We start from the raw sequence: 27,003 nt of genomic DNA, 5'->3' as shown, positions 1-27,003 counted from the left end.
TATAATTTGTATCTTTCGTCAATTGTGCTTTTTAATTTTCTTTTATTAAAATTATTTAAATTAAATCTGTGTATGTTTCATTTTTTATTATTTTGGACCGATTTCATATTTAAACCAAGAGGTGACTTCTTTTTAATACAGACGAACCAATAATGTAGTTTCAAATTATTAGATAATTGCACGGTGTATATAATTTTGATATATTGCAAAAAATTTTTAGATGAAAACATCGAGCCTCGCTATGTGTGTGGCTAATCTTTTTTCGAAAGCAGAGCTCATGTTTTCATTGTGACATTTGGACGCCTGGCGCGAGCCGAAGCGCTAGGGTTTTTTATTTTCCACGAATTTTCTCCGATTCTCAAGGCCCATCAGCTACTTGCCCCCCTAGCCCCCCCCTCCCTACGGTTCACCAGGCGACTCAGTAGCATCGCGAACACGCAAGGGGAAGGTCACGTCGTTTACGCTTTACGATCGTGCATTTTTCCGTTTGACAAGAGTCGTCTTTTTAGTGCCGCGAGTTAAGATTTCGTCGCGTCCCCACGTCGGTCGAGAGTGAATTTCCCCGCGGAAGGCATCGCCGGTGGTGCCAGTGTCCGGCAACGAAGAGCGTCGCGTCGCCGCCGTTAATTGTCTCGTCGCGTTCCTCGCCGTCCTCTCGTCGGTAGAGAGCGAGTTTCCCCGCGGAAGGCATCGCCGGGGATGTCGAACCAATCGGCGGGCAAAGTGATCGCGTCCCTTGCGCCCGTCTCCCCTCCCGTCTGTGGGGAATTGGCGCAAAAATCGCGTGAAATTTTGGTCGCGTTGTATGCGAGGTGACGGCCATGTTGTGACGTAATTAGTGCACAATGATCGTACTTCAGGCTGTACTTGACCGTCGTCGCCCGCGTTCGCGTCGCGTCGCGTCTCCGTTCGACACACAGTTATCCTTCCGCATCACGCGTTTCTTGGCGATATGCGAGTTTACGATCATCGTGGATCACTCGCAAACGCCATCGGGGACACAAGTGTTGTGATTCGTCGTCGGGAGTGCCGTCGCGAGATACCCAGTGTCCGGCGTACGCAACGAAGAGCGTCGCCGCCTTTTAGTGCCGCGAGACGAGATCTCGTCGCGTTCCTCGCCGCGTTCCTCGCCGTCCTCTCGTCGATCGAGAGCGAGTATCCCCGCGGAAGGCATCGCCGGGGATGTCGAACCGAGTCGACGACGTTAATCATCGTGCGAAGTGGTCGCGTCCCTCTCCCCTCCCTCCCGCTCGTCGGTGGGAAATTGGCGCGAAAATCGTGTGAATTTTTCGTCGCGTCGTGTCGCGGTCCGTCTCCGTTCGTCACGCATTACACGTTTCTTGTCGCAAGGTGAGATATTGTCGTGTTCTTCGCGTCCTCTCGTTGGCCAAGAGCGAATTTCTCCGCGGGAGGCATCGTCGGGGATGCCGACGTCATTAACGGCACGCAAAGTGGTCGCGTCTCTCGCGTCGTTAGCATTTCCAATCGTATCGAGTGCGTGTGTGCGAGTGTGTGTGCAACGAGGAAAACATCATCGATTCATCGGCTGGTGAGTAAATTTATTTATTATATTCGCGAAATTAATCGGCACGACGTGGCGTCATCGTCATTTAATATCTTAACCAGAATCTCAAGTGATAAGTTCATTAAATTAAGAATAAGTTTTTTAAATTTTATTCTTTTAATTTTGTATTTTTTTCAAATTTTTAAATATTTTTTTAATGTTTCGATATTTTATATTTTTGATATTTTAAGGGGATGCTGGAATGATGGTCAAATTTGATCAAGGTCGATAATGTAGAATCATTAGTACACAGTTTTAACAAAATTTTGTATGTATTTTTTTTTATAAATTTGGAAAACATATTATTAACTCTGATCAAATTTGACCATCACGCTGGTATCCTCTTAACTGTTTCCAGTATATTAATTAAAGAATTGTATAATATATAATATAATATTCTTTATTAGCAGCGCTAACGAGGATTTACCACCTTCATCGACAAATCATGAAATCATGATGGCATGACAAACAATTGGTCAAGGACACATATACGAGAGGTAATGCTACTACCGCTTTCAAGATCTTCTTGGTAAGTGATTTGCATAATGCACAGTTTGTCTTATTAATAAGTTGCTCTCGTTCATAGAGTTCCATGCTCAAAAAGAGCTTACTTTGCAACAGGCTGAGTATTATTGGACTCTATAAATTCGGAAATATAATTCGAATGAATGATATAATTAACGTATTCTCGTATATGTCCAGTGTTTTTAGCTTGTAAGAGTTTGCAGATTGTCACATAAGTCAGTAACGCTTACAACAGCGCAAATTTTAAAATCGCGGCATTAATAGACAGACAAGGACTGTAATCGATAAAGAAATGCCTATAGCGTATATATATACACCGCGATATTATTTCTGACCACTTGTTACGAAAGATGCAGGAAGTAGAGTGGCGAAAATTGTTGGCGGGGCCAACAAGGTCGCGTTTCGTCGACAGTTTACAATACGTAATAATTCTTCGCATAGCGTGTACGCACTTTTTTGCGCCGAACCGATCGCTGAGAAACTTGTGAAGAGAGAAAAATATAGCGCCAGCTCGCTCACCTTGAGACTGACTTTCTGAGAACGAAAGTAGAACCCCTTTGTTCGATGTAACAGGACGCGATTGTGTTCTAGATATTTCTGGAAGTGGTGAATATTTCCTGAAACTTTGCCGAATTGTCGTAATAAAATTCCGAGGGGATCGCGAATCATTTGCGCGTATCATCGCGAAGCGAACAGGACGTGAGAACGTGCGATTTTGGCAACCGAGAAAAAAAGCAGAAGATAAAGGCTATAGGCAAGGTTGTTGCGATGCGAAAATTTAACCTGTGAGAAATCGGACCGGTTTACTCGCGGCTTACTTTCGTAATCTATCGAAGTCAAAAGGGGGGAGCAATATAAAATTGCAGCCGTTCTTACAACAGTGTGACTTTGGTTGCCATTGCATCAGGCGTTTATAAATTGTTTTAGTGTACATCTGCGGAAAGAATTTAATAAAAAAATAAAGATTTATAAAATTTTTAAGAATTTTTAATACAAAGACTATCGAAAATATCATCAGGGAATATGAAGCTTATTTTTACAGAATATCATAAAAATTATAAACAAAATAAATCTGTCTAAACCAATACTATTAAGAAATAATTTTTTGTACAATTAATGTCAATTAAGTATACCATTTCTTAAAAAAAAAAATACATACATATATATAATTGAATGCGTATTGTCGTCGTTACCATGTAGTTTCCACAATATTCTTACCGTGTTTGTAAAGGAAGAACAATCCGGTGATTTAGAATTGAATATAGACTACGTGCGAGTGAAGATATGACTTTGTTCTCTTGCGCGTTTAGAACATATGAACATCGAAGGTCTTTATGGCTAACGAGGAGCGTAATTGGAAAGGTGAAATCAGGAAATCTCGTCGTACCGTATGCATTGTACGGAAATTTTTTACGATCTACAACACAGGCGGTGGAATTTAGTATTGGCCTCACTTTATTCCACTCGAATTACCTTACAATAATCTAATTACAATAGCAAGCACGCCCAATTAGCATAACATTCTCGAGGAACGTCGTCGTGAAAACGCAATTCTAATTGATCGCAACGGTGGTGAATTGCGTTTTCCGGAGTAAAAGCGAACGCCTACCGAAGGGAGAGATGAGAAATTTTATTTACATTCTTTTTACAATTATCACTTAATCACTTAACCCGTTTTATTATCCAGACAATTCTTTAACGATGTGCACAACAATAATTTCAATTATTGACTGAAAGATGATATCAAATCCCTGAATATGAAAATATCGATTGATGAAAACAAATAATTAAAGAAAGAAGTCGAGAACTCACACCTTTGTCATTTGTCTATTGAAAATATCAATATTTTTTTTAATTTCTTAAAAAAAAATTCTTTTATCTAATTTTATATTCAAAGTCGAAAAGAAGAAAATATAACAAAGCCAAAAATCCATTTGAACAATGTATTAATTTCTCTCAAAATTGTATTTTATCTTTTGCTGACACAGTTTACTACTAATGAAACGATGCAATGTGAAATATATGAGATCTATCATTTTTGTCATTAATACATATCTTTAATTATTAATTAAATATAATTAAGATGAGGAAATCGTGTTGCATGACAAAATAAGGTCATTGTTTTTCGGTTGTTTGTCGCAGTTTCAGATGTTAATAGACTAACAGTTCTCAACTTCTGATTGCAATAAATGATCTATTCGCGACGATCATCAATCACAGTGCCGTTCGCTTCGGGAAGAGTGGTCCACGCCGCGATTACGACGAGTTATCCAGCCGCCGACGCGTCCTATTCACGAATAGAATACAAGACCAACACGCAACCAGAACGAGCAGTCAAGCCTGGGATCAATCGTAATACTCGGTAGCTTTTGATGGCTATACTATGGTACTATAGTACTATAGCTATCCTACGAAACATATTAGAGTTTGAATAAAGCGTTACAGTTGAGCGATATGAAATTTTGTTGAGGCTCCAACGATTGAATTCCAGGCTCTACTACTCTTCGGTAGACAAAGGGAACAGGACTAGACGGCCTAGTAGTAGCCGAAGCTGATGTCGTGCAACGGCGGCGCTACTCCCTGCGGTAGAGCGTAGTCCCTGGCGAGCTGGTCCAGGATACCGCCACCGCCGCTGCGGGTCTGCGGTTGGGGACGGTCGTTCTGATCCGACGACGGAGAAGTGAACTGAGCCGGTCCCTGATTGTAGAGCTGCGAGGGGGGCGCAGGTTCGGCGTAGGCTTGCGCTAACAGGGACTGTCGTTGCGCCTGAGGTGCAGGTGCCGCAGCGGCCGGGGTGAAAATGGGCGGTTTAGGGAGCGCGGGTCTGCTTGGGGCTACCTGCGCGGGAGCGTACACAGCCTGGGTATGCGACTGTTGCTGGTAAGCCGGACGAGCCAGTTGCCGCTGCTGTTGTTGTTGCTGTTGTTGCTGCAACTCCTCGTAGGCCTGCGCCTCAAGGGCTTCCTTGCTGGTGGTCTCGTCGTACAAGGTTGGCGGGGCCACGGTGATGCCTTCACCGGCCGGTTGGAAACCGTACTGATTCGCGCCGTACTCGACTATGCGGACCTTGCCTGTGTCGTCGACGAAACCATATTTGCCCTTCACGTCGCCGGTCGGCAACTTGGTCTCGATCTTGAAGGAGCCATCCGCACCTTCAAAACCATACGTATATGAACCGTCCTCGTTGTGACGATTAATCTGCTTTAGGATCGCAACCGGTGTCGGCTTCGGCGCGGCCGCTTGACGATCCGGGTCGGTCGCATAGCTACGTGGAGTCGGTTGGCTAGGCCGTTGGGCGTCATACTGGGCGTAATCATCAACGTAATTGCCGGGTTGCTGGTACTGCTGTGCCGACACTGCCAACAGCGCGGTAAGCACCGTTGCTACCTGAAACACGGAAGCACTGTCAGTTTGTCGCTTTTCACATGCTCGGACATATTCGGGGCATGTACCACTGAACGCTGCTTACGTATCAGTAGAATTGCAACTTTTCTTTACGTCTAGCTAGTTGCACATTTATCTTTCTCTATTCAATTTAGTTACATAAACTAAATTATAATTAAATAATTTGTATTCCAAAACTAAGTCATTATTTTTAAATTTGTTCCGCCATTTTGTAGCATTTTTATTTTTATAATCTAATTTTAATAATCTTAAAACTTATGAAGAGACAAATTAATTACAAAAAAAAAATCGCTGATAATTCTTATCGAGCGACTTATCGAGCATTTTACAGCTCCTCGCTTTAGTGCCGCTAGATTTATTGAATTTTATATTGCCATTCTTATAGTATTTATTACATTTTTGCAAAGAAAAGAGTATCGAGGTTTGATACAAAATAGAGCATCTTTGCACGTGACGCAAAGATAGATATGTTGTGTCATGTTACGCAAAAAATTAGTCTCAAATTAATATTCACATGTATAAGCAATATATATAAATTTTTTTCCAAAGAATTTGTTGATCTTAAACAAATAATGTTTATATAAAGAATTTTGTTGTTTTATTAAAAAAATATATTCGATAATAATTTTTATTGAATCAAAAGGAAAAAATATTGGATAAAAAATAACATCTTTAAACAAGAAATAACATCTTTTAATACCATTATTATAAAAAAAATTATATAATGCTCTTTAGATAACTATTATAATATTGAAATTAAAATATAATATTTGTCTACAACTTAAGATTATATTATGCGATAATATAATTGAAATTTTTTTTGATGTATGAATCGTTAACTTCGTGAAATGCAGTGAGATCATCGCGCTTCAACACGTGGATTAAAAAATTTTGATTCAATAGGATATCAGGCAAAACCTTAACCGTCAGATTATGACACGATCGAGAGTAGTAGATCGCGCGGAGCTCAAAGGATACCGGATTCCGCGAGTAGAACAGGTCGCGAGTCACGGAAATCGCGTTACGAACGCACAGGGGAAAACCGATAAATCGAGTTATTAATCGCGATCGTCCACGCGTGACCATATACGCGCCCCCTATTCGTTCCATACGCTCGCGATTACGGCCGCGTGCCGATTCTAAAATTAACAAGAAATAATTAATTCATTCGATCTGCATAGTATGCTTCCTGTAACTCCGAATGAGCGAACGTGAAATGCCGAGAGAAGGCATTTGAATATCAGTAGATATAAATTAAATAATTTATGTTAATTGGACTGTTAATTAAATCTCTATGTCGTGAAATTATTTGCTTTTATCGTATTATGCCACGCTGTTACATTAATTCGTCATTATTTCTCATTGATTTATGTTAATATAAATTTCTATTACCCGATATATAACAGCTGTTTTACATATAATGTTCAATATTAATTGATAACTTTTATTTCCTTTTATTTACTTCGCTTATGCTCTATATATTTCGCTTTCCATATTGTTCTTAGGGAATTTAAATTACAAATATGAATTAATTATACTTTTTTGTGTGTTTCTACACAATTTTTTTTAATAATAAAAAAAGGTGTTTCGAGAGCCCAGAATGTCTTTGTCGCAGGAGAACGGAGAGGAGAGTGAAACACAATAGTCTTACATGGCGCACTTTTCACGGCAGGGGAGTTAATTAACCATGGTTAACTGATGCTGGTGCAACCGACCTCGAGAGCCGGTCGCATTTCTCGTCTTTCGGCCACCGCACGCGACCGCGCGCTCGAACATAATGACGAATTATATAATCGTCTTTTCGCAAGCGTCAGTAGGCGCGTGCTATAAAAATAAATGCGTCTCTCGCGGCGGCTCATAATAGGTGAAACCTTAATAAATTTTTCCACGACGTGGAAGAAAGTAGGAAACGGGATCACACGGGAGTTGTGCAACGCCCGACCAAGCCTACGCGCTGATGTCGGCCGTTACTGATCGCCGTTTCGCTTCTTAACGATTCCGACGAGCTTGAATTAGCTAGAATCGTGATTCTTGAATGGTGAAAAGAAAGGCGGGATGAAACGTTAATAAATTAACTCGGAGAAGGCAACAGAAATATAAAGAGGATCGCGGCCATAATCGTTATTTATTCATCGATCACGATCGCGAGATTTAGTTTTACGACTTTGTGTACAACTTTTGTAATAAACTATGACACGAGTCTCTTCATAGAGACAGTTAGAGGTATTTATAACGTTCCTTTCAATAGTCTATATTGCTAACAAGCAAAGAGGCACAGGGAAAGACGAGAGAAATCTAAAGACCCCGTTGATTGAAAGAAATGAAAATCAGAAAGGACTCCTCAGGACTTCTAGCGGCAATTTTCCAAGCTCACGTACGGGTATGCACTGGTCACAGCCACAATATCACATCACACGCGGTTTCTCGCATTTTGTTTTCCTTCTTTTTTCGGGACAGAGATCCGCCAGAGGCGACTAGAACGCGAGGAGAACGACGACGCGCGGGACGACGATGGGAGTTGATGATGCACCTCAGATACGTACCGTCGCGAGGGTGTGCATCGTGTTTCCCGGCGGTCGGTCGTTGTGTTAGTGTGTGTGAATGTAAGTAGGCAGCGAGGCTAGAGTACCGGCGATTGCTCGAACTGAGGCCCTCATATACCTTACTGGAGCCCCCCCGTTCCTGCCGACCCCCGCTCCCTCCCGCTGCACTCCTGTGCGCTCCGGGGGACTTTCACTATCTATTCGACTCCCGTACGTACGTACGATCGCCTTGTCTCGGTTACAGCACCTTATATCCCCTAAATATTCCCCACCAGCCCGCTCTGATTTCTCGGGAATCTGGAAAATCGCAGCAAGCGTCGCTCGGTTGGCTGATCCGCGGATCGATTACTGGTGGAGTTTCGTCATTAGGAGCGTAATGCTCGAATCAAGCTGCTGCGAAAGACTTTATCACTTCTATCTGCTTTTCCTATCTATCCTATGCGGTCTATGTATTCCATAAACTTCGGTTCTATCATTTCTGTTGGCTGTGTACGCTGTCAGAGACGAAGCAATTCGGGAATCGATACTGGTTGGGAAACATTCCCTTTGCCCGTTGACTGTCTTCTTGAATGAGCAGGACAGATCCCGCTTAGAAATTGGCAGTCGACACGACGATCATGTAACCCGCCCCGACGAAAAATTGGATCGGTTTTGTGAAACTGGTGTGCCGGGTTTCTAAGGTGAGATATTATGTAAAACAGCAGCGGTATAGATAGAGATATAGATCGAGGGGGGAACCATGAGAGAGAAATTACACAGGAGCAATGCCGTTTCAAATAATTTGACGAGTGCGCTTGTTCTTATCACTGGTCACCGTCTCGCCTCCCGGTCGCAAAAAGGGGATAAGTCATAAAAAAGAACGAGTTGTTTTATTTACGCCATGTCGTTTAGCCTTTACTTCGCAATGCAGTCATTTTAAGTCCAGTATTGGACCACTAACTTGACGGGTTTTGCAACTCCCGTGTCACGCACCTTTTCGTGCAACTACCCTGAACGCGTACATTCCAAAAATTGGTCTGCAACTTGCAGAATTTAAATTCGCATAATATTTATTATGCATATATAGAAACTTACATGCAGGAAGTACGATTTTTTGAAATATCTAAAAATCTAGCTGTATAGGTATAGATTTGAAAATAATTTTTTTATTGAAACGTCAAAAATATGATGTTTAGACAATAATTAGCAATATTGCAAAAAGTTTTGACAGTTTAGTGACCAACTTAAGTGTATCACATAATTAATAAAAAATTGTTTTTTTTAAGGCACTTTAACAAAGTCATTCTATCCGTGTAAATATTTTTTTAGGTATAATAAAGCACAATAATTAAAAATTATTAGCGCAAAATGAATACTACACGATGCTGTACTCTATAACTCAAAATGAGATATTTTTTGTAAGCTTTTTATCTGTATGATTAAATGCGCATGCTTTAAAAGTTATCTTAATATCTTAAAAGGTTAAATTATTATCTAACTTACGAAAGAATAAAGTATAAAAAACTTTATATAAGTATATTATTGTGCATACTTGACCATTAACCGTTAAAGTTTGATGAGCAGCCATAAGTTTTTTTATGAACGGTATACTGTGTTTTTTTATGGACGGAAAAACATTTTGATAATAATAATTAATTCAGATAAAAGATACTAAGCTTTGATAAAATAATTTCAAATAAAATTTCGGTTAATATAATCAAATATTTTGTAATATTTAATATCAATTAGTTATTATTACTATATGAGTTTTTGGTTTGTTAATATAATTATTAAGTATTACTAATATATTTGGCCATATTAATAAAATGTGTAATTGAAATTTTTATTTCATTAAATGTGCTTATTATCAAACTCTTTCTCAATGTGCTATTGCAGTACTTTCCGCCGAAATCACATTTCTTGTGAACACATAAATTGCATGAGATTGTTGACATATGGAGGATCAAGTGTAATTGACCGCGATTTAAAGCATTCAAGCTTATGTAATATCAATCTTAACAATACGTTCTGCCCCGTGACACTCACTCTCGCTCGCTCATGCTCAAGTGATATCTTGAAAAAGAGAAAGTGTTATTACATATCGCCCCGCCCTGATTTGATTATACATATTTCAAAATCAAATATCGATAGGATAGATAGTACAAGCTTACAAAGAAACATTCTATTATAAATCTACACAAGTGGATCCTACGTTACATATATACTCCGAGCAATTATTTTCATGAATAAAATATACGCATATTATAAGCGGAAGAAAGAAACATACAAATACAAATAGCATTTTTACAAAAATGTTTTTAAAATGTGCTGTCTGGTTTCCGTTAAATTTCACGTAGTCCGAAAGACGGAAAGCGCGGCATTGAGCCTCAAAATGTTAATGGCGTGGTTCTCGTTCCTTGAACTGACCGAATGCAAGGTTGAGTAGCGATTTGGTAAAATGGAACTACGGCCTTTGTAGGTCGACCGGCTGGTCATTCAGGTGATGTTTTCACCGGAGTTTCACGAAACGCGCCGCGGATTGCATCGGTTCCGCCTGTGAAATTATGCGATGGATCGGCATTTTGTAACTTTCTATCGGCATATTAGACGACCGGTCAACCAATCAGTCAATATTCTCACCTATTATTTTGTAAGTTAATTTTTTGCACCACATCAAATGCCAATTAATAATATAGGTTGACTATCCTCACTGATAACTTTAATATTCTATAAAATTATATTGTACTTTCTCTCTCTTTAAATAAATAAATTCAAGGACTCTTGAAATTTGAAGCAAACAATGATTAAGCGTATAACGGTGCAGTTAAAGAATGTATTTATGTAAACTGTGCGTGCATAATTATATATATATATATATATATATATATATACAAATTTCTTGAAAAATGATGGAAGTCCTTTTTGTTTCTCGTCCTTGTATAATGCAATTGCGTTCAAGGTTTTCAAGGCGATTACGATATTATGGTTTAACGGTGATATCCACGAGACGTACTCACGATTAAAACCCGCAATAATCGTCCATGAATGACCTGAATTATGTTGCATTTACAATTTCATTTCGCCGAAGATTTCGTGGTAGCCCCAATGCTGCACGGTGAAAGGAACCAATATATCGATCTTTTTTTATTACGAAAAATATTCTGAATTTTATAATAAGCCAATTGGTCCAACCATTGGATCTTGCTTGTATTAAATCATCTCTTTATTATACTGTTTTAGATTTATAAAGTTGCTTTGAATTAATCGGTGATAGTCAAAAACCACATGTTATGTTAGTGTCGATTGCTTCGATTAGGAAAAGTAGCAACATATCAGAGAACGTCACAAGAATATTTTTAATATTTAATAAAGCATATTTAATTCAATTCGATTAGTTAATGAATTTAAACAAGAATTAGTAAATTTATAATTCTTTTTTTATTAAACATAAAATACGAAAATATGTCGGATTCATAATTTTCTAATAATAGAGAAGATTATATTGTGATTTCTATTTACATTTTTTTGTACAATATCTTGTTAATAATTAATATTTTAAATTAAAAAGTTAATATTTTCTTTTATCAGTATGGTGTACACACACAAGTTGATTCTATACTTGAAATTATAAAATATTTATTTATTATTTATATATATTTATTATTTAGGATTCTAAAATATTAGATGTTGTAAAATATCTAATATGTGTTATTCATAAAAATGTTATGACATTGCATAATAAAAGAGGAACAAGTAATAATGTGACTCTTTCACTAGAGTTACAAAATTGATTTTATAAAAAAACAGTAATAAAAACGCCTTGTAACAAAAATCGGCTGAATATTAGCATATTAACTGCAAGCTACTAAACAAATTCCAAGTAATCACTAGAATTTCACGCAATAATTATGTGACCATAACACTTACAAAAAGTCATAATACCCTCTTCTCCTTTAAAAAGATTAAGTAGGTCCCATCGTAAATTTCCCTTTAATTCAAGAAGTATTATCCAATCATACATGATGCACACAGAGTTATGTACAATTTGCTGTGAGGTATAATATGCAAGTCTCGCCTTTCACAAGTCGCTCTCTTCGAAAATAGTTGCAGGTCGCAACGCCCGCTGCTAGCCGTGACATTTACTGATATAGATCATCTCAGATTAGTACCTTGAGTTAGTTCCTTGATACGCGACCGTAGGACGTTCAGCAATGTTGTTTACAATGTTGGCACATTTTCCCTGCGTCTCGCGCTTCGCGCCGTTCCCCTATTTTTATTACGTAACTATCACGGACAATTGCCGCAACGATTTGCGACAAAAGCCAGCCGGCAGCCTCTTGCTGCAAATAATCCGACAGCAAAATGTCAACGTAATTGTCAAGAATGTCCGACAATTGGTGACAGTTTTTTTCCGGAGTAACGAAACGCACGATTTTTTTAACGGACCGATGACGACTCGCCTAGCAGCTTCTTCCGATTAAATGTTACGACTTTCTATTTTTATGCAACAATCGGAAAGGATTGTCCGAGCTTAACGACAACTCGATCACACGGCTCGCGCGGGAACTGGATCTCGTGTCCGCAAAAAGTCGATGGTGTGTTCGGCGCTCGCTAGTAAGAGAAGGTGGTATAATTAGCGTTTAAACTATCTAAAAGTCGTTCTGTCTGTTGTAGCACGCGCGCATAATCAAAAAAAAAGAACCAGTATATGGAATACCACACACAATTACGTATAAATTATTTTATTACATAGTATCAACTGTTACATTTACTTTACATTTCAAAATGTTCAATATTGAAAACTAAAATATAATAAAATTATTTTTTATATTATATAAGCAATTTTTCTAAAATTGTTTTTTACATTAAAATGCAACGTAGGAAATGTTACTTAAGCAAAACTGTAAAATTGTAAATTTTTGTGTCAACAATGAGTTTTACGTTGTAATGGACTCAATATAAAAAATTAATTAAAATCCCGTTGTATAAATTAAAGGAATAAAAAGAATAAGTCTCGTGAAGAAAACGTGACGTTTATTAATTATCTCATTAAATTTCATACGTTTTTTAACGTGTGAAATGAATATGAATGAAGCTTGCTCTAATTGTAATTGGTAGTAGTTTATTGAGAACCACGCGTGTGAATTTTCGATTGCAGGAGTAATCAGTGATGAAACATGTTACGACGAAAAAAATGCTAATTTCTCTTCTATTCAATCTTCGTTGCAATTCATAACACAGTTCAGTAAACTCCGGCGCATCGTAAATAATACGGATCGAAGAATAAAATTTATAAGCGTAAATACATAATCATTCTAATGCAATATCATATTGCGTCTCGATGAGTGATACAAATAACTCTTGGCCGACTTAGCGCGAATCGGCTTGTTTTATAATTACATGGCTGCGACAAAAAGAGGAAAGTTATACGTGTATATTATGCCGATAAAGGAAAGCAAGTTCTGCCGACATCTGGCGCACCAGACCGTCGCACCACGCCTTGCATCAGAATGTCTCGAGAGTGAACGCGGAATCGCGATACTGCGTGCATGTGTACACGCATGTCACGCCGCGATTAAATACGTATACCGAAGACAAGGAAATGAAAAATCGATTCAGAATCGACAAGTCATCATACGTAACATTTTGCATATACTTTTATTTTTAAGATTACATTTTTTTTTTTTAAATATCTTAACAAAAAATATATGAATTTTACACACGGAATGTATTACGGCAATAAATGGGCGTTAAATATTACGCAATACTAAAGTATAATATTACAGCAATAAAAAAATTGACATTTTTTGACGCGCTAAAAAGCACTTTGTTTTAGTTATTTTCTGTATATTTTATTTATAATTATCTCTCTAGTCTTTCTAATATAATCGATATTTTGATAATTAAGAATTTTTTTAAAGAAAGTCTTATGAGAAATTCTATCAAATTTTGCTCTCGTAGAACTAATGTCTCGATGCACTCGATGTGCTCGATTGAGTGGTAGTCGCTGATCTCGCGCCGGAATCGAGTAGATCGCGGATTATATTGTGAAAGGTGGACTTGGGCGGTGGTCCGTGTAGCACTCTCCACGTATCAGGTATGCACGACGTGTAAGTCTCATGCGTGCAGATTAGGATCCAAAACCAGAAGCTGAAACTCTGGCACGAGCCCCAACTGTTCCTGTTATATTCATGCAGGAATTCACAGCTGCCATCACAAACGAATGATAAAACATCAAAAGAAGGCAATACATATGTGTTTTTTTAGGTTTTATTAAATATATTTTTCTTACAAAATTTATTCTTATATGTTTCGTAACTGATATTATCTTAAGAGGAATTTTATATTATCTCCTCGAATGACAGCACCGTTTAATTAAAATTTAATTTCACGTGCAATTTCCATCGCAGACGAAATAATAAGATAAACTTTTAAGGGTTATCACTAATACTTAAACAATATCAGTCAAATTTATAACGGAATTTATAAAACGTGAATTATATTTCTATGCATCTATCATGAAGACAGATAGACCGACGCGAATAATGTGTAAAAAATAAGGACCGTCGAAGACTAAGATCTATAAGGAATGCGGAGGAAAGATCGAATGGCGGATCCGATTGGTCGCAATGCACATGGATTTTTATCGTACGCGCATTCGGAAAGGCCGCGTGCGAAGGTAGCACATTAAGTCCTTAGATGTTACACAACGATAAAATTCTTGGGTGTGTCCCGATGTAGCCCGATGGCGTTCCTCATATGCTGGGGAAAAAAATGCTAATTGCGTTTTCAATCAAGGACCTAGGAATCTCTATTACTACGTGGATTTGGGTACGTGTGACTTGAATCTGGTGCGTACATTGATGAGGTTTGATTATATGTTGATCAGCATGTAATGATATTATTATCATTATAAATCGATTTAAGATAAACGCATTCTTTAGATTTCGCGGTTATATTCTACTTTGATTCGTGCAACATTGTATAATATGTTCTTATGTCACATATATAAAGTACTTGGGCTGAAATATAAAGGCCCATTTATATTTTATTCTTTTTAGTTCTATTTTTATAATATAGAGCTTTTAAAAAATAAAAGATATCAAGTGAGCCTTGTCATTCTAGGTACTTTTTTAATGTGTGTGCTCTTAAGTATATATAAGTAAGACTTTAATGTCGATTTCAAATTATTTGCAAATATAGTGTTCATTTTCATCACTGAGAAAAAAGTTGTTAATTTGATTAAATTTTTCAACTTGATTAAATTTCTTCAATTTAAGTATTTATATAATTTAGTCATACATTTTAGTTAAATATATAAATACTTAAATTAAAGTTCAAGTATCTTATGTATTTAAGTTAAATGCATAAATACTTGAACTGAAGAAATTTAATCAAATTGAAAAATTTAGTCATATTAATATCATTTTTTTAAATGTTGTTTTTTGTGAAAGAGGTAGAGACTTTTCTAAAGCGGTAGAGAGAAAACGTCGGCGAACCGGAGGTAGAAAATACTGTCTCATTCGAAACTCGCGTAAACAAAAGGCAAATACAGCCTAAAAACACGTTAAAACTAATCGTAAAGTGCCTATATACTGATGCAATTTATCACTAAATTGCCACAACAAAATCAGTGTGTTATCGAAAATATTCCGACGGCGACACCAACCAGTTTTACATATCAGTAATTAAATAAATATTCAGAGCAACGAATCTCAGAATATAAGAATATAAAGTATATATACACGCATATTCAATTGCTCGACTCCCTTTCTCTTTTCTTCCTTCTCCTTTTTTTTTTATCGTTTATAATGAACCGTGTAAGATGCTAATCCGGCATTGTCGATATTGGTCGGGACAAATCCTTGAGAATCGGCCGAAATCGCGAGCGAAGGATATGCAGACTGTAGCTGTTGACCCTGATACTGCGTTCGATACTGCGGTCGATATTCCACTGACTGGAATCGTGAGCTCACCGATGCCGGTCGATGCTTGACGGGCGCTTTATGCCTGAAAAGTCGAAAATTTGAATTAATCGCGATTCCTTTCCCATTTCAGGTTAAAGCGCGGAGGTGCGACCTCCGATTTATCGCCAAGTTGAGCAAGTCACGAGCTCCGTACTCTCAAATGATTCACTTGACATTTAACCCGCTCGTTATCTCTCCTTGCGTTCTCCGCGATGCGAGTCGATCCTCCCGCGTGCATTTTAATCCGACTGATTTGATCGAATGAAAACTAACATACTTCGATCAAAATTGATAACTTTAATGTAGAAGCCATGTAATTTTATATATGTAACCAATTGCTAAAGTTTCAATAATTAATCTTTATTTTAAATTTGAGATATGCAAACAGAGATAATTGCTATATGACATACATGTAAACGTAATGTGTCATCTATATTATATAGCTGTGATATTCGTGATTTGGTGGGCGATATCAATGATCAGAAGTCTATTTTAAATTCGCATTAAAGCATTTTTAATTAAGACAGACATTTTCGCGAGTGTATCTAAAGTTCATCACGATATCTACTTCGATTGATCATAAGCAACCTGTCGCAGCAGACTGCTATATAACATATACGTAAAGGTAATGCTTTACATCTATGTTATACAGAAGTTATATTGCTGGTCGATATCGATGATCAGAAGTCGATTGAAAATTCGCGTTCAAGCGTTTTAAATTAAGATGGACGTTTTCGAGATCACATCTAAAGAGCTAAAATTTATCGCGACTCACCTCGGTTGATCGTAAGCAGCCGGTGCAATCTGCTGCGGCGGATTGTAGACGATCGGTGGCTGTCTGTACTTAGGTGCGACATCGTAATAACGTTCCCCGTTAGTGTAGCGCGGATCGGTGTGATAGATGTTCGGATCCTCGCGGTACTGCCCGTCGTCTTCGGGTTCGTTCGCGTTCCCGGCGATGCCGTTGCCGGTCAAGGTTGGCGGGGGCACGTTTATCCCAGCACCGACCGGCTCGAAGCCGCGCCTGGACGCGCCGTACTCGACCTCGCGCACCTTCCCGGTGTCGTCCACGAAGCCATATTTGCCGTAAATCTCGCCGTTCGGATACTTGGACTCGATCTTATACGACCCGTCCGCCGCCTCGAAACCGTAACTGTAGCTGCCATCTTCGTTGTGCCTGTCGGAAATCGATGTCGATCAAACATTGCGCAGTCTCCTCGCGTACGTGCACGTACTCGTACATTGTTCAGAATTGAAAAAAAAAAGTAAAACAGTAAACTCCAAAGAATCGTAAAGAAGATACCGCTCTGAGAAAAGAACTTTCACGCAAAAAAGAAATTCGAAGCGCGCTCGTATTCGGTTGCGTGCTCGTTGCGTTTTCGCTTTCATTCAGATTGCGTAATGTTAATCTAGCACTCACTTATTTATTTGTTTTAAGATAGGCACCGGGGTAGTCACAGGATACGGTTGATTGTGCTGGGCGACCGCAAGGCCGAGGCAAAACAAGAGTAACAGCACCTGGTGACATAAATTTGCATAAAAACGTTTCGGTATTCGGAACACTTTCCAATGGCCTCGTATGTGCATTAGAGAAAAGTCGGTGGCGCGAAAACGATGCGCTATTATCGTAATTTACTGTGATTTTCTTTAATCAATAAAGCTATGTGAAATTTCGATACGATCATTTCTTCATCAAAAGAATGCAAACGCTGGTTATAACAATCCGACCGCAAACCACTGAAATCTAACTTACAATCTTAGAACCCACATAAATATGATCATTATAATTTTTCTGTCTGTGAAAAGTGCATTTAAAAAAATTTATAATAGTATGACATATTTTGTACAATTCTAAGACATTTGCTCTTTCACTGAAATTAATATAATCCTTGTGGAATCAAATTTACGAGATAAACATTTTTTACTCTTATAATAAATCTCTTCTAAAAAAAATCTATTCTATTTCGTTAATTAATCCACATCATTGCACTTAAAGCCAATTTTATTCGCGAGGCAAACAATTCACTCTTACACAAATTCAATCGTTTACACAATTAATGCACATTGTTACATTGCACAAAAATATCTTCACCCAATTATGGAAATTAAGTTTATCCTCGAGGACAAAGTAGTTCCTGTTATGTCAACGGTTAGAATGAATGAAACAGGTGACAGAAAAGAAAAAGGAGTAACGATACTCACAGGAGGGCGCATGTCTGGTTGATGATGAGGCGAAGGTGATTGTGTTATAGGATCGCTTTATGCGCCGAGCGAGTCTACTTATATAGGTCCCCTTCGGGAGCGGCGGGGCCCGCCCATGGGCCCGACCTCCGCCTTAACTTCAGCACGCCAGTTCGCCTTACAAAGAGATTGAAAATTTCTATTGCATCTCCCGGGCTCTTCCGATTTTCATTCATGACGTAACTTCGTATTACAGTGAGTGCCGTAAATGCTAATCCCGACGAACGAATCTATACGTTTACACGATTTTACTGAAATATTTAAAAATTTAACTAGATACAGGTATAATTCTATTTTAGATATAACAATGATTTTATTGGACTCTTAAAATAATTATAAATGTTGCTAAAAGCTGTAAAAACTTTTTGCAGCATTGTCATCATGTTTGAGCATCCTATAAAATTATTTGGATTTTAAAATGTAAGAAAATTATTTTTTTAAAAATATATACGGCTACATTTTTTTATTACTGTAGTAAAATTATTTTTTCCGTGTATACGTTTTACGCTTATAAACAAGTGAGGTTGTGCGTGAGGTTGTTACGGTATTCGCAGGTTTAAATTACTGCGCGGGATGGTTCAGAGTTACGTCTACTGTTTTCAAACTTTCCAATATGTTAATACGTTGGAATATATAAACTAAACAGGTTTTTCTGTTCCTCGTTTAATATTATCATCTACTTCTTATGTAAGTGCTTTGTTTATACCTCTTTATCTTACTGTCCTGCATAATAAATGAATATTTTGCATTTTTTTGTGCAAATTTAAGTAGCATTCTGATATTATTAAAAGCTGATTTCTATATTTATGATTTTTAATATTAATAATTATCAGAAATAATCGTGTCAGAGTGATTGTATTTCAGTAATTTTGCTTTTATTTCTCAACCTGAAGAAATTACATATTACCCTATAAGATGCATATTGCGATTGTTAACGGTAATTTTACCTCGACATTGCTTAAATGACTGACAGACATGCAAGCATAAACGCAGGCGATCGAGAAAAGCCCTTGACCACTCAAAACCTTGATTTTCAGAAATGTAATTTCGCAGTGCGAGACCCCCTTGTATTTTCATTTCAAGGATGTCTGCGTCCGCAAGGTACATTTCTCACTAGAGACTTTAACGGCGGAGATTTTAATGCCGGTGATTTCGACATAGGACATACTCAAGTGGCAGCATTAATTAAGCATTACCTTAATTAATCCCAAAAATTTGATTTGCGGCAATTAAATGTAATATTAAATGTTTGGCAAAAAATCTTATTTACATACACATAGTATAATAAAAAAGATTTATTATCGATCCAAATAAATATTTTTTTGGAGTACATTTAAACTTCTTATTATTTGCAGATATTTAAATTTTTGTGTGTCAGCATCTATCAATTGCAACAATAAATTCTTCTTTCGCGTAGCAATTATTTTTAGCATTTGCTAGGGCTCTATTAACAAATGAACTTGACCATTGAACCGCGAATACGTCTTCTTCAACGTAGCAATATGCTGTAACAATGTGCAATAATAATTTTGTGACATGTAATTGTACAAGCGGTGAACATCGATTATGTAATTATACGAATCACCGGGTTAACCCAGAACTTTCCCGATCATACAAGAGAATATCTTGACATTTAACGTGGCAGCAATAAGGGTGATGCGGAATATCCGCGGCGCAACATAGTGAAGCGTACCGCTTTTTTTCACCTTGCGGCGTACGCTTCGCTGCCGTGAGAATCGTACAGTGTGAAAATAATAACGTCGATCATACTAATGCGCTGCTAATTATCTTTCGCCTGTAATAACGCGAATAACAATTTAGACGAACGGCGTTCTTAAATTGAATTTCAAGCGAGACTTTATAAAAGCTATTTTTCTTTTTCTGAAAAAAATCATTTACTTAAATAGTGTTTAAATGATTTTTAATATATTTTTTACATGTTTTTCATTGTTTTTTTGTTACGACAGACATTTTTCTATAATCACTAAATCGTTATAAATTTAAAAACGAAAGCGAACGAATAAATTTTATTCAGGAAACTATTTCTCTCTCTAAAAACAGATTTTTATAAGAAAATGTTACGATTGCATTGTTCTTATAAAACACGGCAGTGGTGAAAGTATGCGAGGACAGTGCTCCGGAATTTGCATTCGAGCAATGACAAACAAAGCAGACGGAATTCCTTTGGAATTGAGTGACAGCCATAACTAGAGAGTTTATTACCCGTCTCATTGATCGCATGTCACACTCGTTATATCTTTATGCAACGTGGTTGCGCGCGCATGTGTCGCAAGGTATAATTCTTACATGATAGCTCTCGCCGCGCGAATGACCACGTCGATGAAGACAATGGGACATCCGCTTTCCGCGAAAACCTGCTAGTCGATGCGGCAATTCCGAGACCGAAGGCGAATTTTAATTCCATCCGAGTTTACCGCTTGTAACCTCGATCGATTGCACACAACTATTTCTTGGATATTGCATAAGTGTCATTTATATTATTCTCATGTATCGATTAACGTCTTTAAATTGTTTTAAGTACTGTATTCTAACGCAAATTAACAAAAGTAACGCAATAAGATCTTTTGTTTCAAAATTTTTTAAATTATTTAGATAATAGTATTGCATTAATATTATTTAAATTATAAATTATATATTACGTAAATAATGAAAGATATAATTAAACTTAAGTCGAGTAGGATGATAAATAATATAGAGTATGAAGTTTATGGAAGATAAGTGATTATTTTACATCATTCATGTGTAGGTAATGTTACGTTGCTGTATGCGAATACTTTTGCATGTATTGGTCGATGAAAGAGCACGAAGTTCGCCATTACTCCGTAAGGTATCGACACTGCGATGCCCGAATGAATGCAGAACGAACGCCGAACCTCGAGCTTTCATTTCGACTTTGCTGCAAGAGGTAATCAATCGATAGGCTAAAGTTCGATTTACCTGCAAATTTTTTACATAAAAAATTAATTTAAAATATCTATCTACTATTTTAAGTTACTAAAAAAGAACTTACATTTAATTTTATTTAATTACTTACACTTATTCATCAAAAAAATTATAAAGAAACTTAGAAATAATTATGAAAAATATAAATAAAGAAGTAATAAAAGATATTCCAAACGCAATAACGTAAGGCACAGTTATATCAATCCAATTACTTTATCTTAATATTTCTTATGTATCTGAGTATGTAACTAACTAATTATATTTTTAAATTAGTAACTGTAAACGTAATTAGTTGTCTTTATTCTGTATCTTACCTAAATTAATATTTTAGGTACACACACACACGCGCATCTTTTAAGACCTAATATTTATACAAATATAACAAGAAGATACAATTACAATAATTTCGATAACGTCATTTTCTCCTTATAGTAAATTGCTATGATAAAAGTGATTTGTACTCGTACATTAATTCACATGTTTCTCGTTGATTCGTTAAATCTTGATTGAATCTCATCATTTTTAATCCCAGCGCGTTTTTCATGTGCGCATTTGTGAGAGTATGATTTACGAAATTAAAGCGTCATGTAAATTAAGCTGATACATAATGAAAGAAATGTAATTATCATTTACTTCCCCCACTTTCTATGGATACATTCCACTTACTTTATCATATGGTTCGTTATATGTAGACACATGCCTTATTCTGAATGTCATAACAATAAACGTTATATTAAAAACTTCAGCGAACACGCATTTTGAGAATCGAAAATCTCATTTCGAAGAGGAGGAAGGAGGAGGTGTGAAGCAATCTAAGTGACCGAAGGAAAAAAACAATTCGACAATTACTCCCGTCGAAGACGCTTGACTTTCTTGTTGCCCTTCCATCCGCAAATGCACCGTAAAGGAAAAACCAGCTGTTAAACCATTATCTCTTCTTTTCTTTTGTACGTAATTCGTTATAACTACTTTTCTCGTTCCCTTGTTCTCGTATTTTACGTTTCACGTTCCAATATTTCAGGCTCGCTTAATACACTTTACAATATCTGCGAGAGACTCTTGAACCGCGATAATAAGCTGCTGTCAAGTTGTTTTTTAAAGATGTTATCGTGGTACAAATATACAGCGATTACTACGAATGATTGCGCTACATTATATTCTCAAATTGACAATAAAAATAACAAGAGGTTTAAGCTATTGCTGTTAGTAACAGGGACGTGCAAAACATATTTTCTCGCCGTTAATATAATATGGTAGTTAATAATTCAATAGTCAGAAACAGACACGATTTTTACATGCGATTAGGATTCTATATAATTTATGTTACATACACGGCTAAGCTTTTTGCTAACAAGGGAACCTCGCGAACTCGAAAATTTATATTTTAATAAAATTTGGCATAAATGTAGAGGGGGCGAATACATGAACTTAGAAATTTTTAGTTGGTGCTTAAAAATGATTTGAAGGGGTAAAAACATCTTTCAAAGTTGAGACATTTTTGCGGTTTTTTGTTATCCCCTTCAAACCGTTTCACCCCTTCAAACCGTTTTTGGGCACCAACTAAAAATTTCTAAATTTATGTATTCATCCCCTTTACATTTATGCCAAGTTTCATTAAAATATGAATTTTTGAGTTCGCGAGGTTTTCTTGTAAGTGTCTAACATTAGCTTAGGTACAGATTTGAGAATAATTTTGTTGGATTAAAATAATTACGAAAGGGCAGCAAAAATTTTTGTATCAATTAATTCGAGTGTTCTACATGTTTTTAGATTTGTATTTAAATTTTTTAATATTTTAAATTATTTCTTTCCGTATGTATATACTTTTTTTTTTGTCAAATCAAGAAAGAATTAAATGGTACCTCGGATCTGATTTCTATGAGAGTTACGGAGACGTAACAGCGGAACGACGCTTGACTACGTAATTGACTACCGAGTCGACGTCGTATAATACAACGATTCGATTAACGTTGTGCCAGTTGCATGATTTCCCAGTAACGAGTCAGGTGCCATTTATTCCTGTATCATCGGCGACCATCTGCGGCGCAGCTTCTCGTTTCTGCGGTGTAACTTACAGCAGCGCGAGCGTAAATAATGAAAATTTCCGACTGTCGATGGGGGCTATCTTCAAGGTTTTCGTGCCGCAGATAATGCTTACCGGGGCTACAATTATCGTTGGCTCGAGAGCACTCGAATCAAGGATGAATCACGGACATCGCCAGGCGCCGCGCAGGTCCACGTTTGATTTTATTCAAATTATTTCGTCCCGATACATCATCATTGAGAGCCAATTATTGTTTGTCCACTGTTCCACTTGTAATTAAGTTGCACCTGCAATTGAAAGCGCACCAATCCGTTTGTGCGGCGAATGAACGACTCTTCGGGTGCGTTAATAATATATTAGCGCGGGTTTACGCGCGCGTACGAGGCTACCAATTAGCAATAGTTAGTCACCCGAAAAGACGATCGATCGCACCAAATCGATACATCAAGATGTATTTTGTTACGGAAAAGGGAAAGGAAGATGGGAACAACGTACAGCTTCTATCAAGTTGTTCGTGTCGCGGTCATTCTGAGCTCGTGTACAGGCGTGCCGATCGTAAATAAAGTCTACTTCCAGCTGCCAATAAATCAGACCGTTTATGATTCCAGCTGTCGCCCGGGTGCCAATTAGCCGATTATTAGTTCGTTGAAAAAGCGACGTATCGCGATACCGGAACCCAAGGAATACGCAAACGTGTGATCGCGAAGGACAATTTTCTTGTTGGAGGGAGCCTTTGGCTCACTTTTGAATCGGTTACTTCTTAGCGGACAGTCACTATAAACTGTGAATATAATCAACAACAAAACTATTGTTGAAAACAGTCGATGAAAAAGATAGATGTAATATCCGACAATTTTCGCAAAAATGTCTAAAGTTCTTTTTATTTTCCTCTTTTAAATCCTCTTAAAATATTAATCAAAACCTATATCTTTTATATGTTTGGAAAAAATTTCCATATTTATATAAAGAGAAATAGACATGTTTCTGCCAAGAACAATTTGTAAAATTGTATAAATAAAAGTGAAAAATTATTGTTTCATAATTTTTAAGAACCAAACAAATACAGAAATTTCTCAGTTTTTTCTTTTAAATAAGTCCTCAAAATGTAAAATAAAACTTACAACATTTTTTTTTTATTTATTCCAAAGAAAAATTGTCATATTATTTACGCAATTAATGAGATTTTTTTTTTTTTTTTAATTAAATTTAGACTGAATGATGAAGATGTTTAAGCATAATAAGCAATGTTGCAAAACATTTTGACATTCTATCAGCTTGAGCATACTCATTCGATAGTGTTACTAAATTATTTTCAAATGTACTTAGCACGATTTTTAGATATTAACAAAATCGTTCTTTCTGTGCACTATCTTATCAACTGTTTTTCACCGGACAAATAAATAATAAAAACAACGTTCAAAATATAATAATGTTCATGTTGTGTCCGAGTAAAATCCCGTTAAATCGGCACTCGGTACATATCGGCAGGAAATGATGGCATCATGAAGCATCGAAATTATGATTATGGCGCACGCAAAATTTTGTCTTCGGGAGCGAACACAACGGGTGCAACAAAAACCTTGAATTATCATACGAATGTGTCGGACCTTAACAAATTTAAGTGCGATCGTTGAGACTTCTTAGTCCTAGCCCGCATGCGATAATTAAGAAATACGCGCTATTAACGTCTCACCCTCTCTCGTTGGATCACTTACAAAAATATCTTATCGTGCGTTCTCATCTGAAGATTTGTTCCGATAATTTCAAATGCGCCATTAAATTCATTGACTGCCCGAATGTATGGTACATTATTTGCCGCGGGGCGTTCCAGATTAAATCCGTATATTTACATTATACTTTTCTGTCCTCGATCTCCTTTTCTTCTTTGTTGAAATTCATTCATTGTCAGTTGTACGTTACATCTTGAATTCTTCTCACGAAGTTATGCGAAGCGCGTGGCAGATAAGCGAGTATTTTTATTTTTGTTAATTTTGATCTTGATCGGTGGACTCCGAACTCATCTCGACGGGGCATTGAACGGTTTGTCTGCGATCGTTCGCCAATTCTGAATTCGCAAAAGACACAACGAGACAACTGGCGCCATGTGGCTTCTCTTCGCCCGAACGATCGCGCATAGACGCGATATGTTCGACCGTAAATTATTTTAATTAATTGCTACACGCTACCGCTTTCTGCTCACGGCAGTTTCCTCTGTAGGTGGTCGTCGCTATCGCATTTGGTGAATATTCTATTTTCAAATTATTGTATTATCTTCATCGTCATCTGCTTTACGATCTCCCTTAAGGATGCCTTTTATCGCAATGTAATTCTCCTACCGCTGATAAATATCACTTTCTGTGAAATTAAAAATGATATGCGATGACTATCATCGCATCTATGCGACGAAATCACAAGTTAATTTAGTTGAATGTACTTTATGTGACACTTTAAGTACGAAACAGTCTCCTCTCGGGATATTTTACTCGATTCTCTGCCGTATTTTTTGTAGTAATAAAGACTTTGATAAATAATAATACGGCCGCAGATTTGAGAAAGCTAACGTTGATTAAACTTTAAGATTATCTGGCTGACATTGATTTTGTTTCATAAGGTTTCTTCATCTATCACACTTATAAACGAGGAATCAAGGCAATCCACCGACGCGTCATTCTTAATTTGCTACGTTATAAATGGGTTCATGTAATCGAGTGTCGTACAACGTAGATAGGTTGTTAAATGTAGATTTTTTGCCTATATTTTCTCGTCCCGCTTGCATATGGGAACGAACGTAAGCTTGTTCTCGCTGATCGCGCTATGCAAATCGAGCTCGTCCAATTAATTCTTATTTGGTATGTCCTTTACCGTGATATGCATTATTATATACGTGAAAGACAACCACCTCGTTATTCAATGTACAATGCGAAGCGTAATAAAGAAACGTTACTTGTAGAATGGATAATGACACGATGATTAATGCCAAACAAGATTAATGACGAGAAAAAGCTTAGTTCGCGCGTCAACAATCAGCAATTAGGACAATGTCACAATACATCTTCACTTCGTGCTATCTCTTTTCCTCGACGTTTAGTCGAACATAATATATAATATATATATAATAACGTTTTATAACTAGGTATCAAAATTTATTTCTTATTATTAATCCCTTCACTGTGTATGAGCCGAACTTGACCAAAAAAAGTCGTGCCACCAGTGCGTTATGACCGCATTCACCTATATAACAAAAACGACTTTTTCAATTTTTACAAAAGTGAATAACTTTACGGCTACGGTTTTTGGGCTCGCTGAATTCAAACCTGACATTAGAATTTTTTAATTCAAAATTATGACGGATCTAAGACAAGGTATCCAAAAAAGTCGAAACCCTGGAATATTTCGAAAAATATAAGTTTTATTAAAAAATATTTCAGACAAAAGTTGTAACGTTTCAAAAGATTTAATGGTAATATCATTTTGATCTTGGGTGAAGAATCTCTGACTTTAAATACATCAGAGAACGTTTTACGCAAGATTAATACAATAATGATGAGTCATATATATACATATATATATATTTTACTGTCACGATAGCGAAGAGCGTGAAGAGGGATGGCGAATCTTTCCTATGGAGAAGTTGCATTATGCAAATTGATGTGGCGAATTGTCGCCATGTTCGAATTTCTTCGCAACGTTGAAAAATTATCCGCCATGTCGATCCGACAAAAATTCGACCCGCTGCTCAGGTCGTCTCTCCCGCGTCGTGTATCGAGATAT

The 27,003-nt window shown here is 37.0% G+C and overlaps 2 protein-coding genes across 3 annotated transcripts; both read right to left on the bottom strand.

Moving 5' to 3' along the window:
• Positions 1-3,089: 3,089 nt before the first annotated feature.
• LOC105838013 lies at positions 3,090-9,650 on the bottom strand. Its single transcript, XM_012683266.3, has 2 exons — positions 8,038-9,650; positions 3,090-5,476 (listed from the first exon to the last, which is right to left on the bottom strand). Exons 1-2 carry the CDS (start codon positions 8,053-8,055, stop codon positions 4,625-4,627), a joined length of 870 nt encoding a protein of 289 aa, XP_012538720.1. The 5' UTR covers positions 8,056-9,650; the 3' UTR covers positions 3,090-4,624.
• Positions 9,651-15,389: 5,739 nt separating this feature from the next.
• On the bottom strand, positions 15,390-18,312 carry LOC105838015. Of its 2 annotated transcripts, XM_012683268.3 has the most exons (4): positions 18,186-18,312; positions 17,404-17,501; positions 16,759-17,160; positions 15,390-16,026 (listed from the first exon to the last, which is right to left on the bottom strand). In XM_012683268.3, the coding sequence occupies exons 1-4, from the start codon at positions 18,195-18,197 to the stop codon at positions 15,816-15,818; spliced, it is 723 nt and encodes a 240-aa protein (XP_012538722.1). In that variant the 5' UTR covers positions 18,198-18,312; the 3' UTR covers positions 15,390-15,815. The 2 variants fall into 2 exon arrangements, with proteins under 2 accessions (XP_012538722.1, XP_036143527.1); XM_036287634.1 differs by having other exon boundaries at positions 17,404-18,312.
• Between the last annotated feature and the right edge of the window lie 8,691 nt (positions 18,313-27,003).

Source organism: Monomorium pharaonis, chromosome 5, assembly GCF_013373865.1.
Source record: "Monomorium pharaonis isolate MP-MQ-018 chromosome 5, ASM1337386v2, whole genome shotgun sequence".
Lineage (NCBI taxonomy): Eukaryota > Metazoa > Arthropoda > Insecta > Hymenoptera > Formicidae > Monomorium > Monomorium pharaonis.
The sequence above is the reverse complement of the archived record's forward strand: the minus strand, read 5'-3'. Positions and strand labels throughout refer to the sequence as shown.

Coding starts and splice junctions, on each gene's coding strand:
- LOC105838015 (XM_036287634.1), bottom strand. CDS start 17,570: ATGCACATACGAGGCCATTGGAAAGTGTTCCGAATACCGAAACGTTTT. Junction 17,161..17,403: donor ATCTTAAAACAAATAAATAA/GTGAGTGCTAGA, acceptor GATTTCCGACAG/GCACAACGAAGATGGCAGCT. Junction 16,027..16,758: donor GCTGCTTACGATCAACCGAG/GTGAGTCGCGAT, acceptor TCGACTTTTCAG/GCATAAAGCGCCCGTCAAGC.